Source organism: Coffea arabica, chromosome 5c, assembly GCF_036785885.1.
Source record: "Coffea arabica cultivar ET-39 chromosome 5c, Coffea Arabica ET-39 HiFi, whole genome shotgun sequence".
Classification (NCBI taxonomy): Eukaryota; Viridiplantae; Streptophyta; class Magnoliopsida; order Gentianales; family Rubiaceae; genus Coffea; species Coffea arabica.
Genome location: NC_092319.1, coordinates 15,471,120 through 15,490,434, shown reverse-complemented (window position 1 = coordinate 15,490,434; position 19,315 = coordinate 15,471,120). Strand labels below are relative to the sequence as shown.

Sequence of the window (19,315 nt, the reverse complement as noted above, 5' to 3'; positions counted from 1 at the left end):
ATCAAACAAGACTATGCTTACACGACTAGAAGAGATCGGGCACCTAAACAAACAAGGGGAAGAGATTGAAGTTGAAAGGCAAGAAGATTCGTTACCATCGACACCTACTCCTCAGATGCTCTGGAGGAAATAAAAAATGAACTCTTACTAGCGAGGGTGGTCGTACGTTCTGCTGAGGGGCAAGTTGAAGACATACAAGATACTCAACGAAGGGTCGGTACCCTCTCCCCTAGGGGCAAGGATCTTATCCGACAAGAAGAGTCATCACTAGAGACCGGGCATATAGACACGGGGGGTACCCTGGAACTAGAAGAAGTTGTTCGTAAGGAGCGAATGGATGCAAGGTCGCGTGGTCTCCGGGTTGGTCTCCCGTCAGATAGAACACTACGCTCCATGGTTAGTTCTTCAACAAATTCTTTTTCTGTCCTTTCTGATGATTAAGTTACTTTTTTGGAATATAAGAGGGGTAGCTCGTGCTCCTAATTTAAGGCGGTTAAGGAAACTTATTAAATTGTATGATCTTCAGTTGGTGGTTGTTGTTGAACCTAAGTTGAGGGTGGAGTCAATTACTGATATTAGAATTAAATTGGGGATGGATTGTTGCATGTTCAATCATTGGGGTTCTGTTTGGATTTTCTACCGGTCATTGTTTACGTGTCAGATTACAGGGGAGTCTCCCCAACATATAACTATTAGAGTACAATCTCATCTTTTCCAAGACTCCATTATTTTGTCTTGTATACACGCGAAGTGTACGCAGCAGGACAGAGAGGATTTGTGGAATGCACTTTTGCAGGATAAACCCGCCTTCAATCCTTGGTTTTTGGTGGGGGATTTCAATGTGGTCACAAATACAAAGGAGAAGAGGGGTGGATTGCCATTTAGACCGTCGGAGGGATCAGACTTTCTGAATTTTATGGCGCTAGCTGGTGTCAGTGATGCGGGATTCTCTGGGTCAAGGTTTACATGGTGTAATAATCGTTCGGGAACGGCGCGGATCTGGAAGCGTCTGGATCGCTTACTTCTGTGTGGGAGTGCAATGGAGCTACCGTACCAATTCATGGTGCAACATTTAGGCCGTGACCCGTCGGATCATGCTCCCTTGTTGCTATCGGTGGATACGAGGCTAGACAACAAACCCAAGCCGTTTCGTTTCTTAAACATCTGGACCACTCATCCTGATTTTCTGGGGGTTATCAAGGACTGTTGGGTTCATCCAGTCAATGGCTCTCCTTTGCAAGTATTGGCATCGAAGTTGAGGAATGTTAAAAATGCCCTCAAGCAGTGGTCTAGGACGACATTCGGGGATATTTTTGAAGGGGTACGTAGTGCAGAGCGTGTGGTAACCGAGTCTGAGACAGCATACGACCTCGATCCTACTGAGCAGCGACGGAGCGAGTTACATCATGCTCGGGCTCGATTGCGCCGAGCGCTTGTAGTTGAGGAGGGTTTTTGGAGACAAAAGGCGCGGGTTAAGTGGCTTTCGGACGGAGATAGGAACACCAAATATTTCCACTCCTTGGTTTCGGAAAGGAGACGTAGGGCAGTAATTCATCGAGTCAGGGGTACTGCTGGAGAATGGATCGAGGGGGAATGCCAAATTGGGGAGGCAGCGGTGGGTTTCTTTAAGGAACTTTTCACGGCAGAGGGGGATCTTCCCTCCCTTACCGGTCTGGAGATCATACCTAAACTGATAACAGACCAGGAAAACTCACGGTTAACGGACATTCCATCTCTTACAGAAGTTAAAGACATAGTCTTTGCTATGGATGGAGAGAGCGCAGCCGGCCCGGACGGGTTTACAGGGAAATTCTTTACCTTTGCTTGGGAGGTAGTGGCATCGGATTTATACCGGGCGGTTGTCAGCTTTTTCTGCGGTGCTGAACTACCTAGGAGTATCACGGCTACCTCAATTGTGTTGCTGCCAAAAGTGGAGAACCCCCAAGATTTTAAGCATTTTCGTCCAATCAGTCTGTGCAACTTTACTAACAAAATCATCTCCAAGCTGTTATCGGCAAGGTTGGCGATGATATTACCCCGGATTATATCTCCACAGCAAAGCGGGTTTGTCCAAGGGAGGCAGATTACAGATAATTTCTTGTTAGCTCAGGAGTTAGTAGCCGATATCGGGAAATCAAATCGGGGTGGCAATGTGGTCATCAAGTTAGACATGATGAAGGCTTATGATAAAGTCTCATGGCCCTTTCTCCTACAGGTGCTACGATATTTCGGATTCAGTGAGACCTGGATAGACATGATTTGGCGATTAATATCGAATGTGTGGTTCTCGGTACTTGTTAATGGTGGTTCAAACGGCTTTTTCAGATCTTCACGGGGTTTACGGCAAGGGGATCCAATTTCACCAGCCTTATTCGTTATCGGAGCTGAGGTGCTGTCTAGAACCCTCAACACGCTACCCACACAAAGAGGATTTACTCCGTTCAAAGTTCCTCCTCATTGTTCTATAATTACGCATTTGGCATTCGCCGATGACGTGATTATCTTTTCCAGTGGGGCCAAGTCATCCCTACGTCTGATTAAACGGGTTTTGGATGATTATAATGAGGCATTAGGTCAGCGAATCAACCCTCAGAAGAGTTGTTTCCTTACTCATCCACGGGCACCATCTCAGAGGGCAGCGGTTGTTAACCAGATACTAGGGTATAATAAACGCGACTTTCCAATACGGTACCTTGGTTGTCCCTTGTATACCGGAAGGAGCAAGAAGGTTTACTATACGGATATATACAATGCGGTGGCGAATCGGATTTTGAGTTGGAAAAACCAGATTTTATCGCTAGGAGGCAGGGTGGTGTTGATTCAGAGCGTGTTATCCTCTATGCCAATTCACTTGCTGGCAGCCGCGTCCCCTCCAAAAGGGATGTTGATGGTCATAGAGAAATTGTTCGCCAAGTTCTTGTGGGGATCTTCGAATTTCGGGGATAAATTCCATTGGATATGTTGGGCAGATTTGTGTCGGCCGAAGGATGAAGGGGGTGTAGGCCTGCGGGGTTTGAAACAGGTCTACGACTCATTTTCCATTAAACTCTGGTGGAAATTTCGACAACAACAATCATTATGGGCAAAGTTTATGTCCCAGAAGTATTGTGCAGGTCATCACCCTTGTCTTGCTGATATTGGGCATCCGGGATCCCAAGTTTGGCAGAGGATGGTCACAATGCAGCGTTTTGGGGAGGATAATATTAGCTGGGTAGTTCGGGAGGGGGCTTTGGACTTTTGGCATGATAATTGGATGGGGTCAGGTGCGCTTTGTGACAAGGTTGAGGTCTTCCATGATCATTCGGTGGTTGATTTTGTAGATCGGCGGGCTTGGAATGTGGACATGCTCCATCAATTCTTGGATGGAGAATTGGTTACGCAGGTTTTGGAGATTGACCCTCCTACCGATAGGGGAAATGATACAATGGTATGGGCATTGACGAACTCGGGTGTTTTTTCCACTGCATCGGCTTACTCATTGATCCGTCAATCCAATGACAATTCTTGGCTTTTTGGTCGTTTATGGCAGCAGGGTCTTCCAGTCAAGGTTTCTTTCTTTATGCTGCGACTACTACAGGGGAGGCTCCCTCTTATGGATCGCCTAAAGAGGTTTGGGGTTTGTGGCCCATCTAGATGCTTGTGTTGTCAGAATCCCCAGGAGGAGGATTTGAATCATGTGTTTTGCTCAGGAGAAGGGGCACGATTGGTCTGGCGACACTTCGAGAGTACTGCTGGTGAGTTTAGTGGGGTGCATACGGTGCGTCATATGGTGTGGTCTTGTTGGTTAAGGAGGGGGACTAATGATCGTGTAAAGTTTTTGCATAATATACTTCCTTCGGTGGTATGCTGGGTTTTATGGAAGGCTAGGAATGAAGGGGTGTTTGAAGGTCGGAAGATGAGGATCAGGCCTGCGGTGAATCGGATTGTTCAGTTTCTGCATGATTTCCTTCAGTCACGGTTCCCGGGGGTGCAGCCTTCTGCCCCTACATGGGAAGGGTTGCTTCTCGAATTAGGTAGTCATCAAAGGCGGATGGTTATTAGGCCAGTTTACTGGGTAACTCCACGTAGAGGCTATAAGTTGAATTCAGATGGATGTTCTCGGGGGAACCCAGGAAGGAGTGGGGGGGGTGGGCTTGTGCGGGATAGTCGAGGAAATTTTGTATTCGGCTACGCGGAGCCCTTCGGGGTGATAACCAGCATACAGGCGGAACTTCGAGCGTTGCTATGGGGCGTTAGACATTGTGTGATTCGAGGGTGCTTGGAGTTACACTTAGAGGCGGATTCTCTCACCCTGGTTCACATTGTTCAAGGGACTAGTGCTTGTCCTTGGCGTTTACAGAGAGATCTGGATGAGTTGATGATGTTCAAGCAATATTTCACATCGATCACACACTGCTACAGGGAAGCAAACGCACCTGCAGATCGTTTGGCAAATTTTGGTGCTGATTCTAGTACAGGTCATGTGTTTAATACATTCTCAGAATTGCCGCAATTGGTTAGGGGGGCTATTAGATTAGATCGATTAGGATTTCCTACGTTTCGTACACGGTGTCTGGCATGAATTGGAATAAGAAGCAGAAAAGGCCAATGAAGGTGAAAATGGCGGTTAGAAGGACATCAAGGGAGGAAGATTCTAAAATCTTCAAAGATCATCCTTCAGATTCACTGGAAGACATCCTGATATGGAAAAATGAAGATTTAATCTTAATTTCAGTTTTTAAATGCTTAAACTTTCACTAGCTTGTAAATTTATTGTCAAATTGTGGTTTGATGGCAGGGAGTTTCGTCCTTTTTTAAGGGGAAACTCTGCCGAAATTTTTATAAAATAATAAAATTTCAATTAAAAAAAAAATCACCGGATTAATATGAACTGAAAATGTTTAACTGCGAAAAAAAAAAAAAAAAGAACTCTTACTAGCATTTACCCTTTGGCCCGAGAAAGCTTGGTAATCATCTGAAAAATTCTTTAAAGCCTTTAAACAATCCTCTAAACACCTTGCAAACATTATAATATCGTCAATAAAAGCAAGGTATGGCACCCGATCACCAGCTGAAACATAAATGCGCCTGTCATTTTGCAAGAACATATTAGATAGCCCTTGTCCCATAAATTCCACCACCAGTAAGAACAAACCCGCCGATAGAGGGTCACCTTGTCGAACACCCCTTGAAGACTGAAAAAACCAGCTGACTCCCCATTAACCAACATCGAAAACCAATTATTCGAAAATGCCATAAACCATAAATCGACCAATGCCTCCTGAAAACCAAACCTTCGCAACATAAAAATCAGAAAGCTCCATTCCACCCTATTATATGCTTTGGCCATGTCCAACTTAAAAATCACGTTAGGGTGCTTTAACTTCTATCTAAATCTAGCACCGGTTCCTGAGCTAACAAAATATTATCAGCTGTACCCCTGCTAGGAATGAAACCGATTTTCCAAGATGATATAAGCATTGATAAGAGAGGATTTAAACAATTAGCCAATAATTTCGAAATAATCTTGGAATTGACGTTGTACAGACTAATTGGTAGGAACTCACTCCATTGCATAGCTGTCACGTCCCGAGCCCGCACGTGCCCGTCACAAGACATCCGCCGTACTCCCAAGTCCCACTCAGGAATACAAGGCTACATTAACTAATTTAACTTGACAATACTAAATAATTTAAACAAATAAAGTGCGGTTCGAATTACATATAAAAGGAAATCTACGAATATTCAAAGCGTTCGTACATTTATTCTCCAATTGAAACAGTGGAAACAAAAGTAAATAGGATAACACTAGAAGTAGCTAGCCTGCCAACTTCTATGCACCTAAACTAATAAAAGTCATCCTCAGGGTCTTCTATGTAAACCACTTTATACTCTTCCGAATCTGCAAAAATGGTAAGAAGTGGGTTGAGCGACACATCGCTCAGTACGTAATATTTACCCCTCTGTTGGACCATGCACTCTTAATTTTATAGGTACACAAATATATAAGTACAACTCAAATTGTTTGCATATCATTCACATCCGTAATTTTGAAAGTAACGTTATTTATAAAGCAATTAGTAGTAAAGAATGACAAGCAATTTAAAAGCATCTTATTGATAATTGTACATAAGAAATCGTAAAGTCATAACTCATTTCGTCTCAAGTCACAAATCTCTTCATATCCACTCATAAATCAATTCATTGCAGTTCATAAGTCTCATTTCAAATCAGTTCATAAATTCATTTCATATTGACTCATAAACCATTCTTTCAGATCAACTTATAACAAGTACATGTAATGATCGGCTACTGAGTACTCAGCCTAGAGATTAAACCCCTACTAGGTGGGCGACCAATAAGTTTCATGACTACCGATTAGTCTCATTCATATTTGGGTCAATCGGCCGGACTCTATACCAGGCGACCATGACCTTGTCAATCGGCCGAACTCTATACCAGGCTACCATGGCGATTAGACAGGACTATAGCCCCTATCGTCTATTCCATGACCGCTCTGAGTTTTACTGGTCAAAATTCATTTCGTATTTCATATACATAATTCCTTGCTTTCATAAAAGATTCAGCTCATTTTGTATATAAGAACATATCAAAACGTTTCAAATAAGTCACATGATCCATCTTTGTATAGTAAAATACAGCTTTCATAAATACCCAAGTAAAGCATTTAATCAAACACATTTCGTGTCAACATAACCAAATAGGATTGAAAACGAGAGTTTCATTTACACATTTGAAATCTCAGAAGGGTAAGTACCACCTACCTTTGTTTGGCTGCTCGAGTGGAACTACCTTTGGTTCTTGTATTGTACCTATCAAATGCATAGGTTCCCTAATTAGTTGTTACTTCCTATAGATGCATAATTATACAACCTCTAAGTAAGTCGAAGATTCATGTCTAGACCATTGTATGAACCCTAATAGCATTTTCCTTAAATTGAACGATCTCTATTTTTGGAAAGTTTCCTAATTTGGAAAGTTTCTATTTTTAGAAAGTTCCTTAATTTGGAAAGTGTTCATTTTGTAGAGTTTCCTAATTTAAAAGAAAATAATTATTCATAATCATATTTATTATCTTGACTATTATCTTACTATACATATTTATAATTTATAGTTATTCATTATTATTATCAATCTCGTCGTCGCTACTTTATTTTATTACCACGTATATATATTTATTAATTAGTTATTATTACCTTCCACTTTATGTTCACTTTTGTTCATGTGTAGGTGTTATATATATATATATATATATTGGTTTATTATTATAATTATTGACTTAGTTTACTCCACTTGTATTTATATTTTCATTTTATTTTCGCTTTTATCTTTCATTTACTTTATCTACATCTATATTGTTATTATTATTGTGATTATTTTAAGCATTTAAAAGAAATTTAAAACCTATCTTATATTGTATAACTTTATCTAATAGTGATAGATTAAAGTGTCTTAGATTTCTACTTAAATACCTTAGGCTAATTAAATAAGCCTGACTGACGAAATCTTCTAAAATATTCACTTAATTTAGGTTGGGTCTTGGAATTTAGTTCCTACGTTAGTCCAAAAAGGTGGGTTGATTATGCCTAAAATTTAATTATTGGACATTCACTAAATCCATACTATATATATATATATATATTAGAATCTATCATTATTAATATAAAGTTTTTTTTTCCTTTACTTGTTCGGAAGGTTTGGGCCAACCTTTCTAATGGAGCCTCTGTTGCCAGCACTTGCAGGCAGCATATTGTTTTTTTTAATCCTTCATTGGTTGGCCGAAAAGGCCAACCTTCCCTTTACCTATTGTCGCTAGCAAGTGCTGGCAACCTCCCTTCCCCTTTGTTTTTTTTTTCTTTTTTTTTTCGGCCAACCTTTCCTCCGTACCAAAGTCGCCGCACTTGCGGGCGACTCAATGGCAGAGAACAGCAATGGCGAGTTCTTTTCTTCTCCTTTTTTTTTTCTCTTAATAACTTTCCAATCGATTTGGGTAAACCCTATTCATTCCATAATAATATTTAATGCCTCAATCCTACTAATCTAGATACGAATCCTCCTAAACCTCATATACAATCCTATATCTCTATATATATCACATAATACACATCCGTAAAATCTTTAGAATAATTAATTCGATTAATAGAACTTAAAAGAGAAGTTTCACATGAATTTAGGACTTACGAGTTTAGGGGCCTAGTCGTCTGATTGATTGATGGCGACGCCTGTTTCTCCTTCTCTATTTTCTGGTGGCTCTTGCTCTAAGGGGAGGCAGACAATGAAAGGTAGGCAATGATATTATTATTATTATTATTTTATATAAATGTACTAAACCCTAATAACCACCCACTAGTAGATGGGTTAGATAAGAGTTTTAACTGCTATGAATTTTTACCCTATCTTATCTCATTTCTATCCCTCAATAATCTTTAACATATCCTACAATTATTTTTTTTTTACTTTTACTCATAATAAATTACCATTTAATTAAATTGGGCAAGATAAAATGAGCCCAAAAATCGTGGGTTTTACATTCTACCCCCCTTACGAAAAGTTTCGTCCTCGAAACTTATGTACCTTGATACAAAGATAGCGATGTCTATTTCGCATGTCTTCTTCTAACTCCTACATTGCCTCTCGTGGTGTATGGTTCGTCCATTGCACCTTCACGTAAGGTATGGTTCTTCGCCTTGGATCTTAATCCTTATGATCCATGATTTTCAAAGGAACTTCCTCCACTGACAAGTTCTCCTTCACCTTGATGGGTTGGTCCTCCAAAATACGACTCGTGTCTGATACATACTTCCTCAGTTGGGAGACATGGAACACATTATGTATCCTTGACAAAGCAGGTGGGAGAGCCAGTCGATACGCCAGAGGTCCAACTCTATCCAGTACCTCGTAAGGTTCCACATATCTCGGACTTAACTTGCCACTTCGTCCAAATCTCATCACCCCCTTGGTAGGGGACACCTTCAAATATACTTTTTCTCCCGGTTGGAACTCCAAAGGTCTCCTTTTTGAATCCGCCCAACTCTTATTTTGGACCTAAACTACTTTTAGTCTTTCTCGAATAACTTTAATTCTCTCCAAAGTTCGTTCCACCAAATCGAGGCTTGTGATCAGCTTCTCACCTATTTCATCCCAATATAAGGGAAATTCACACTTTCGTCCACACAACGCCTCGAATGGTGCCATGCCAATCTCGCTATGATAGCTATTGTTATATGAGAATTCCATTAGTTTTACTAACCTATCCCAATTATCCGAGAAGTCTAGAACACAAGCTCTTAGCATGTCCTCCAGTGTCTGTAGGGTCCTTTCCGACTATCTATCCTTTTGGGGGTGGAAGGCAGTACTTAATTTCAGGTCAATCCCCATAATATCTTGGTAGGTCAATCAAAATCTAGACGTGAATTTAGGATCCCAATTCGACACTACTTTCGCAATTCATTTTTAGACTAGATATCACATTCTCTCCCCCTTTAAAGGTTTCGTCCTCGAAAACTAAAAGACATAAATATTAAAATAAGTTAACAAAATTTTCAATGCTCTTGCAAAACATCTTGGGATTATTCTTATAATGTGTAAATTGGATTTCCTTATATAATTCCATCAAACTTCTGCTGCGCACTCTTATTTTTCTCAATACCTTCTATCTTCATATTTATATAGCTCAGATGAACATAATATCTCTCACAAATCCGGCATTCTAAATATCGGCTTATAATGCTCGATAATTATCAGCCTATAGAAAAGATACCAGAGACTCTAACAGTACCATTTCTTCTTTTGTCACACATTTTATCACAACTTACTTATCCACTATCACAAAATAATCCTTATCTCGATATGTGGGTTCCTGCCCACTGTATTTGTAATTGGTGATGGAAATCCCTTATTTCCCTCAAATTTCATATCTATCTCATTTCAAATTCCAAAGAGATCAATAATATCTCAAATAGCATCACTCCTATTTTCAGATCTTATAACCTAAAAATGTCATGGGAATCTTATTTCCTTTGGTCATTTTTTTCCCTATCTCAATTCAATTTTCAAAAATATTAATATCTTAAATATGATTTCACAAACTTCTTGATGATACAAAAATTTAGAAATTTTATACAAATATTATTGTCAAATTCTTATATTTGAATATAATAACTTTATTATAACTTTGAAAAAATATTTATCTATGTATAGAATTCCAAACTCATACAGGTTTAGAAACTGAAAGTGTTTTGAAATACATAAGTCAACTAACTATACTTCTTACAGCATTAGAATTTAGAGTACAAAGAGAATTTATCAAGAATTATTGTTAAATTTTTCTATACGATAAGAAATTTTTTTTTTGTAGAATACATATATATAAAGCTCTTTTGAGATTGGGTCAGTATAAAAAAACATTTTACACAAGATTGTAGGATATAATTATTCAATGTATTTATTTCTTTTTTTTATAGATACATACATATATATATTTAGAAACTATATTTACCAAGCAACTATAAGGTAAAGGTTCATATTTAAAAATTTTGATTATAAACTATTTGTGCAAATAAAATTTTGGTTTCACCGTTTATTCATTTATAGGTAAAAAGTATGTAAAATTTTATATTGTAAGAAATTTATAAAATATTTATTGCCTGATCATGGTGTAATAATACCAAAACTAATAATATCAGCTAGTTTAATAAATGTCTTGAGCATTAGATCTAATTATCGTAAACCTCAAAATAAGTCAACAAAATTCCAAGATCCAATGTGTATTGCTTGCGTTCGATGACATCATATTGTTGATCATTCAAACTTTTGTTGTGCACTCTAATTTCTTCAATATTTTCAGTTTTCTCTATACTAGACTTCAATTAGACATAAGATTATCCATAGATTTGACATCCTAAATGATGACTTGAAATATACTATAGAGATCAAAACTTACAAAAAGAACACCCTAAATACCCTTTTATTATTATTATTCCTTTTTTTTTAAGTGTCAATCATATCTGGTAGGTGGGCTTGGTTACCTTTTCAACTTAACATATACATATAGTCACCACTTATTTACTAAAAGTAAGCATCATTTCAATACCTGAGGTCATTCCAGTAAATTCGTAGCCTAAAATTCTAATACCATTAAATGTTATGGAGTCACTTATTTTCTTTTAATACCTTATCCATTTCATTCCAATTCTCAAAATCACAAATATCTTCAGTACCTTTATACCTATTTCCAACTATTACAACTTGAGCTATAATACCACTAAATATCATAGGAATCTCTTGATCGTTTGGCATCTCCCTTCTATTTCCAAAATCATTAATATCCAAGCATCATTTCTCACACTTCCAGATTATAAAACCTAAGCTCTGATACAACTAAAAAATCACAGCAATCTCTTATTTCTTTTGATCTATTTTTCCATCTCCTTTTAATTTCCAATAGACAATACTTCAAATACACATAATATTTCCTACATGTCCGACATCTTAAACGTAGAGTGTACTACCAGAATTACATCTAATAAAAGGACATCATAAACACCAATTGCACCATTTCAACTACTCACACATGCACATTTTCAAGCCTATTTATTTAGCCACAATTGATCATTTCCTAGGGTATACTTCATCTAAAGAGTAAATTGTACCTCAAACTCTGTTATCATTAAATATTATGAAAATCTCTTATTTCACAATATTCTATCCAACCTCATTCCCATTTTCTAAAATCACTAATATTACAAATATCATTCACATACATCTAGATCGCATAATCTAAACTTTGATAACATTAAAAAATCACCTAAATCTCTTATTTCCTTTAATCCTCTTTTCTTTTCATCTCATTTCAATTCTCAAAACCCCTAATACCTCAAAAACCATTTCACATGCTTCCGGACCATATAATCTAGGCTCTGATACCACTAAAAATGTCACGCCCCGAGCCCGCACGTGCCCGTCACAAGACATCCGCCGTACTCCCAAGTCCCACTCATGAATACAAGGCTACATTAACTAATTTAACTTGACAATACTAAATAATTTAAACAAATAAAGTGCGGTTCGAATTACATATAAAAGGAAGTCTACGAATATTCAAGGCGTTCGTACATTTATTCTCCAATTGAAACAGCGGAAACAAAAGTAAATAGGATAACACCAGAAGTAGCTAGCCTGCCAACTTCTATGCACCTAAACTAATAAAAGTCATCCTCAGGGTTTTCTATGTAAACACTTCATACTCTTCCGAATCTGCAAAAATGGTAAGAAGTGGGTTGAGCGACACATCGCTCAGTACGTAATATTTACCCCTCTGTTGGACCATGCACTCTTAATTTTATAGGTACACAAATATATAAGTACAACTCAAATCGTTTGCATATCATTCACATCCGTAATTTTGAAAGTAACGTTATTTATAAAGCAATTAGTAGTAAAGAATGACAAGCAATTTAAAAGTATCTTATTGATAATTGTACATAAGAAATCGTAAAGTCATAACTCATTTCGTCTCAAGTCACAAATCTCTTCATATCCTCTCATAAATCAATTCATTGCAGTTCATAAGTCTCATTTCAAATCAGTTCATAAATTCATTTCATATTGACTCATAAACCATTCTTTCAGATCAACTTATAACAAGTACATGTAATGATCGGCTACTGAGTACTCAGCCTAGAGATTAAACCCCTACTAGGTGGGCGACCAATAAGTTTCATGACTACCGATTAGTCTCATTCATATTTGGGTCAATCGGCCGGACTCTATACCAGGCGACCATGACCTTGTCAATCGGCCGAACTCTATACCAGGCTACCATGGCGATTAGACAGGACTATAGCCCCTATCGTCTATTCCATGACCGCTCTGAGTTTTACTGGTCAAAATTCATTTCGTATTTCATATACATAATTCCTTGCTTTCATAAAAGATTCAGCTCATTTTGTATATAAGAACATATCAAAACGTTTCAAATAAGTCACATGGTCCATCTTTGTATAGTAAAATACAGCTTTCATAAATACCCAAGTAAAGCATTTAATCAAACACATTTCGAGTCAACATAGCCAAATAGGATTGAAAACGAGAGTTTCATTTACACATTTGAAATCTCAGAAGGGTAAGTACCACCTACCTCTGTTTGGCTGCTTGAGTGGAACTATCTTTGGTTCTTGTATCGTACCTATCAAATGCATAGGTTCCCTAATTAGTTGTTACTTCCTATAGATGCATAATTATACAACCTCTAAGTAAGTCGAAGATTCATGTCTAGACCATTGTATGAACCCTAATAGCATTTTCCTTAAATTGAACGATCTCTATTTTTGGAAAGTTTCCTAATTTGGAAAGTGTTCATTTTATAGAGTTTCCTAATTTAAAATAAAATAATTATTCATAATCATATTTATTATCTTGACTATTATCTTACTATACATATTTATAATTTATAGTTATTCATTATTATTATCAATCTCGTCGTCGCTATTTTATTTTATTACCACGTATATATATTTATTAATTAGTTAATATTACCTTCCGCTTTATGTTCATTTTTGTTCATGTGTAGGTGTTATATATATATATATATATATATATATATATATATATATTGGTTTATTATTATAATTATTGACTTAGTTTACTCCACTTGTATTTATATTTTCATTTTATTTTCGCTTTTATCTTTCATTTACTTTATCTACATCTATATTGTTATTATTATTGTGATTATTTTAAGCATTTAAAAGAAATTTAAAACCTATCTTATATTGTATAACTTTATCTAATAGTGATAGATTAAAGTGTCTTAGATTTCTACTTAAATACCTTAGGCTAATTAAATAAGCCTGACTGACGAAATCTTCTAAAATATTCACTTAATTTAGGTTGGGTCTTGGAATTTAGTTCCTACGTTAGTCCAAAAAGGTGGGTTGATTATGCCTAAAATTTAATTATTGGACATTCACTAAATCCATACTATATATATATATATATATATATATATATATATATTAGAATCTATCATTATTAATATAAAGTTTTTTTTTTCCTTTACTTGTTCGAAAGGTTTGGGCCAACCTTTCTAATGGAGCCTCTGTTGCCAGCACTTGCAGGCAGCATATTTTTTTTTTAATCCTTCATTTGTTGGCCGAAAAGGCCAACCTTGCCTTTACCTACTTGCTGGCGACCTCCCTTCCCCTTTGTTTTTTTTTTCTTTTTTTTTTCAATAACCTTTCCTCCGTACCAAAGTCGCCGCACTTGCAGGCGACTTTTTTTTTTTTTTTTTTGCATCGCTGAAGCTTGGCTTCAGCAATGGCAGAGAATAGCAATGGCGAGTTCTTTTCTTCTCCTTTTTTTTTTTCCTCTTAATAACTTTCCAATCGATTTGGGTAACCCCTATTCATTCCATAATAATATTTAATGCCTCAATCCTACTAATCTAGACACGAATCCTCCTAAACCTCATATACAATCCTATATCTCTATATATATCACATAATACACATCCGTAAAATCTTTAGAATAATTAATTCGATTACTAGAATTTAAAAGAGAAGTTTCACATGAATTTAGAACTTACGAGTTTAGGGGCCTAGTCGTCTGATTGATTGATGGCGACGCCTGTTTCTGCTTTTCTACTCTCTGACGGCTCTTGCTCTAAGGGGAGGCAGACAATGAAAGGTAGGGAATGATATTATTATTATTATTTTTTATATAAATGTACTAAACCCTAATAACCACCCACTTGTAGATGGGTTAGATAAGAGTTTTAACTGCTATGAATTTTTACCCTATCTTATCTCATTTCTATCCCTCAATAATCCTTTAACCTATCCTACAATTATTATTATTTTTTTTACTTTTACTCATAATAAATTACCATTTAATTAAATTGGGCAAGATAAAATGAGCCAAAAAATCGTGGGTTTTACAATAGCACCCACAATCTTTGGCATGGGAATGATCAGCATACTGTTAAACAAACGTGCCGGTGGAGATCCCTTAAAAAAATCATGAACTACTTCTAATAATCATCCTTCACAATTTCCCAACACTTGTGATAAAAACCTGCCCCGAAACCATCAGGTCCCGGGGCACTATCACTTGAAATAAAAAAAAAAAAACCACCTCTTTAAGTTCATCGAGTGTTGGAAGCATCAATAATTTTTCATTATCCTCCCCTTGAAGTTGTGGCAATTGGAAAGAGACCACTGGCTGACTTCGACGCTCTCTATCTGAAGTAAATAACTTAGGAAAGAAATCCACTGCCGATTGCTTAATTCCATCCAAATCCTCAATCCATGCCCTCGATTTCTGTTTAATCCTTGTAACAAAATTCATACTTCTCCTTTAGCAAATAGCAGAATGAAAGAGAGCGGTATTCGCATCCCCCACTTGAATCCATTTAATCGGCAACTTTTGCCACCAATACTCACATTCTACAGATAGAGCCCTCGCATGCTCTGCCCTTGCTTCCCCTAACTTTGCCCGTGACACTTCATCTCTCTTATTGTCATACTCCCTTTCACATGCCTTCAAAGCCTCCTCAGCCTGTTGAACATGAGAAAAAAAATTACCTATAGAGTCTTTGTTCCAACATCGTAAACACATGGTTAATAAAATAGTATAAGATTCAATATATATGACAAATCTTAACAACGTATGTCATGTTATTCCAATTAGACCAACCTAGAGGAGAAAAGGAGTAAGGGGGTGCTTGGTTTGAGGGTATGGGATTCAAGATTTGGAATGATGTCCATTTTAAGTGCTTGGATAATAGGTATGGGATTGAAGATTTTGGAATGAATTCTAAAAAGTTGGGAACTCTCCATTCCTGAGTGATTTGGTGGGTTTTGTTAATTCCTATATTTGATTCCAAGATAATTTTTATAAAACATTTTTTTTATCCACTCACCCCTTCACCCTCATCCCGTCATCCTCCCTCTTGTCTTCCCCATCACCTCCCACCACTTGTCTCCTCATCCATGGCATCTAAAAATTTTTCTTGTTGCCATCACTTAACATCTCAAAAACTTTCACCTTCCTTCTCACTAGTATCACTCCTTCCTCGCCCTCTTTTTTTTCCTTCAATCAAATTAAAGTTTCAATTTTGTGACTTCGAATCAAATGAAATTCGATCAAGACCTACAACAAAAAAGTGGCGGCAGAAGTAAAAAAGCTCGAGACAAATACAAGTAACATGATGGTGACAGCGGACGCAGAAGATTTAGAAGCCGAGCTTGGTGCGGCGCCAGTGGCGGCGCTTGGCGTTGTAGCGGATGGTGTTGTCAGTGCGCATGCGGATCCAATAAGGGATGGGCCTGTTCTGTCTCTGCTTCTTCACCAGCTTCTTCTTTATCATGAAGGTCTTGTGGGACGGGATCTTCGGTTGCTGGAAGTTGAAGGAGAGCTCCGGTGGGAGGATGGGTTGGCTTCGGAATAGCTGCAGATAGGCTGAAAGCAAGGCAGCTGATAACTGGCGGTTGCTGCTAAAGACCCGTGTGAATGGACCCAACAAAAGAAAAAGATAGGGCAAAAATGCAATAATAATTTTGATACCCATTCCACTAAAAATTGTACCAAGCAGTAGTGATTTCAACGATACCACGAGCTTATACCCATACTGATTTTTTATAATTCATTCCATATCCAATTCCAATTCCGGAGCATGAACCAAGCACCCCCTAAGTTAATATGCACCACTATAGAATTTTTATGTACTTAACTAAATTTGAACAATACATATAGAAACAAGAACACACTCAAAACTTCAATTCAAAATCACTTTCATGGACATATTAAAGTATCTTAGGTTTATGAAAGAAAACAATACAATCATAAATTTAGATATAAATACAAATTAATAACGTATGACAAGTTAGTCTTAGTATGTAACACTATGAAATGCACATAATTATTTCTACGAATCACATGCTTATTTTCATAGAGTAGCAAATCATGCAACCAAGGTTAATGGATGATTTGAGAGAAGAGTGTGATTCTTAAAAGTTTAGAAGGCATAATTGTACTTGTAAGTTAACAACATCAAAAGGTTTATATGTTATTTTGTAATTTTCAAGAGTGAGATAAGGAGGGAAATACCCATACTTACCTAAGGGCGGGACCACTACTATAGTTATAGCATTATATAATGCTGATTCAACTAGTGTATGTAATACTTTAGTTGTTTTAATGCCTACCAATTAATAATGTAAGATGAACCTATATCTTTATTATGTGATTAATTATGTAATACTACGTTTATAATTCCTTTGACACACGACTTTGACTGCAATTTTTTGTTTGCACTTTTTGACACATGATGGAGATTCAATTCTTCATTAGTGATGGCATTTTTTTAATCAACTTAAGTTTTATTAATCAAGGAAATCTGAATTGTTGTCTAGTACATGAAAAAGCTATAAATAAGGAGCGCTACTCCCTTACATTTACAGCTCTCACAGCTGGGCAAACAAAGTTGTCCAAATGGACCAAATTTTGAGTAACCTTGGGTAGCTGCAACATAGACCCAAAAAAACATGAGCCACCATTCCATAGGCTAGCTAAAGAATCTACCACCGCATTGGCTTCTCTTTAAATACACTCCAGTGACCCATCAAGACTCTGGAGAACATACTAGATTCGGCGAATGACATTGCACAGGGGCTACCTTGTCGAGCCATTCGTTATGACCAACTGATACAATAGCCTTGAATCCATCTCCGTCTGAAACCCAGATATCCCCATTTGCACATATAACTCTAAGCCGAGTATTAGAGCCCGTGCCTCTACCTCCAGAACTTGCATCTCTCCAAATTCCTTATAAAAGGCTGTGATAACCTTCCCCCAATGATCCCGAATAATCCCTCCTCCGGCTGCTATCGCATTAAGCACACTGGCGTCAGTATTTACCTTCAGTATCCCAATTCCAGGTGCCTTCCATTTCACCACAATGGACTTACTTGAAGAAAGGAGCCATGATTAAATCAAAATCCCCTTCCAACTGCTCCCTTGTTTTATAGGAAACGTCTATAATCATCTATGTTTTATAGTATGTTTATTTACTTATGTTGATGAATGGATATGCATGCTATGTTTGATACGATGAGACCTTAACAAACTAAAACGAGTTTAAAATCCCCCAAATCAAATATTAAGTCAAGACTAAAGTTGTCTTTCATTATTATAGTAAAATACGAGTTCTTGTTCGATGTTACCTTATTCGCCTCAAATGAAAGGTACTCTACCAAGGATGTGTTTTATTATGAATTGAGATTTTAGAATAATGGGTTAGATTTAATTACAACATATAACTTGTTCGTCTCAGTGAAGGTTGTATATTGTAGAGGCAAAGGTTGGAAAAACACAAAGATGTGCCTTGTCAAGAATTGACAAGTCAATTATCTAGAAATTACAATTGTTGTAATTGATAATAAGTACCTATTTGTTTTAGTTATTTTGGCTTGTTCGTCTAAATGAAGGTTAAAATATCTAAAATGAGATTCTAACCCACTAGGAATTTTGAATTCCCGATTCTGTATTTGAGGGTAATGGAATTGTATTAAAAATAATGGGAGCAAAACCAAATATTACTTTTATGTCATTTTTTCTTTGATTTTGTTTTACGTAAATAGCAATTCTTATTCTATCTTTACTTTGTTATAGAATTACTACTATTTTGAATTTATGCATTATCCTTGATAATTGTAAATTAACTAGTCCCAATTTCTTGAACCGGCAATACAACTTTAGAATTGTTCTCAAGCATGAATGAATTGCCTATGTCCTTGATGTGTCCCTACCCCCTTTGGATCCACCATCACCCGATGCCCTAATTGATGAAGTTGAATAGCTCAACAAATATCATACGGACAACAATACGATTGTTTGTATCATGCTAGCATCCATATCTTCTTAGCTACAAAAGCAACATGAATACATGAATGCTTATGACATGATGGTGTATGACGGGTATTTTACATACATGCAAGTTAAAAAAAACCGAATTACACTCGTTCACTGCAAGTATACAGATCAACTAGTAGTTTAGGGTATATATCGGGTCGATCCCACAGGGAAGAGTGAACAATTACCGGTATTACTAAAGCTTCTCTATTATTTAGACTATCAATGAATTATAACAAATTAAAACCTACTAAAATTATTCAAGAAAATAGCAAATGAAAGCTCCTTAGGTTGTGGTATCCCTAACTACTCATGCAACTGCTATATTTGGATCATTAATTACTACATTTAGGCTAGTTATGGTGTAATTTCCTTAAACATGTGAAACCTACTTTCGTAGTGAATC

At 36.9% G+C, this 19,315-nt stretch overlaps 2 protein-coding genes across 2 annotated transcripts; one reads left to right on the top strand and one right to left on the bottom strand.

Annotated features, from left to right (window-relative positions):
* Window positions 1–916: 916 nt before the first annotated feature.
* LOC113689262 (uncharacterized) lies at window positions 917–4,561 on the top strand. Its single transcript, XM_027207059.2, has one exon. It carries the CDS (start codon window positions 917–919, stop codon window positions 4,559–4,561), a length of 3,645 nt encoding a protein of 1,214 aa, XP_027062860.2.
* Window positions 4,562–16,230: 11,669 nt separating this feature from the next.
* Window positions 16,231–16,465, bottom strand: LOC113723415 (large ribosomal subunit protein eL39-like). Its single transcript, XM_027246498.2, has one exon. The coding sequence runs from the start codon at window positions 16,364–16,366 to the stop codon at window positions 16,232–16,234; it is 135 nt and encodes a 44-aa protein (XP_027102299.1). The 5' UTR covers window positions 16,367–16,465; the 3' UTR covers window position 16,231.
* Between the last annotated feature and the right edge of the window lie 2,850 nt (window positions 16,466–19,315).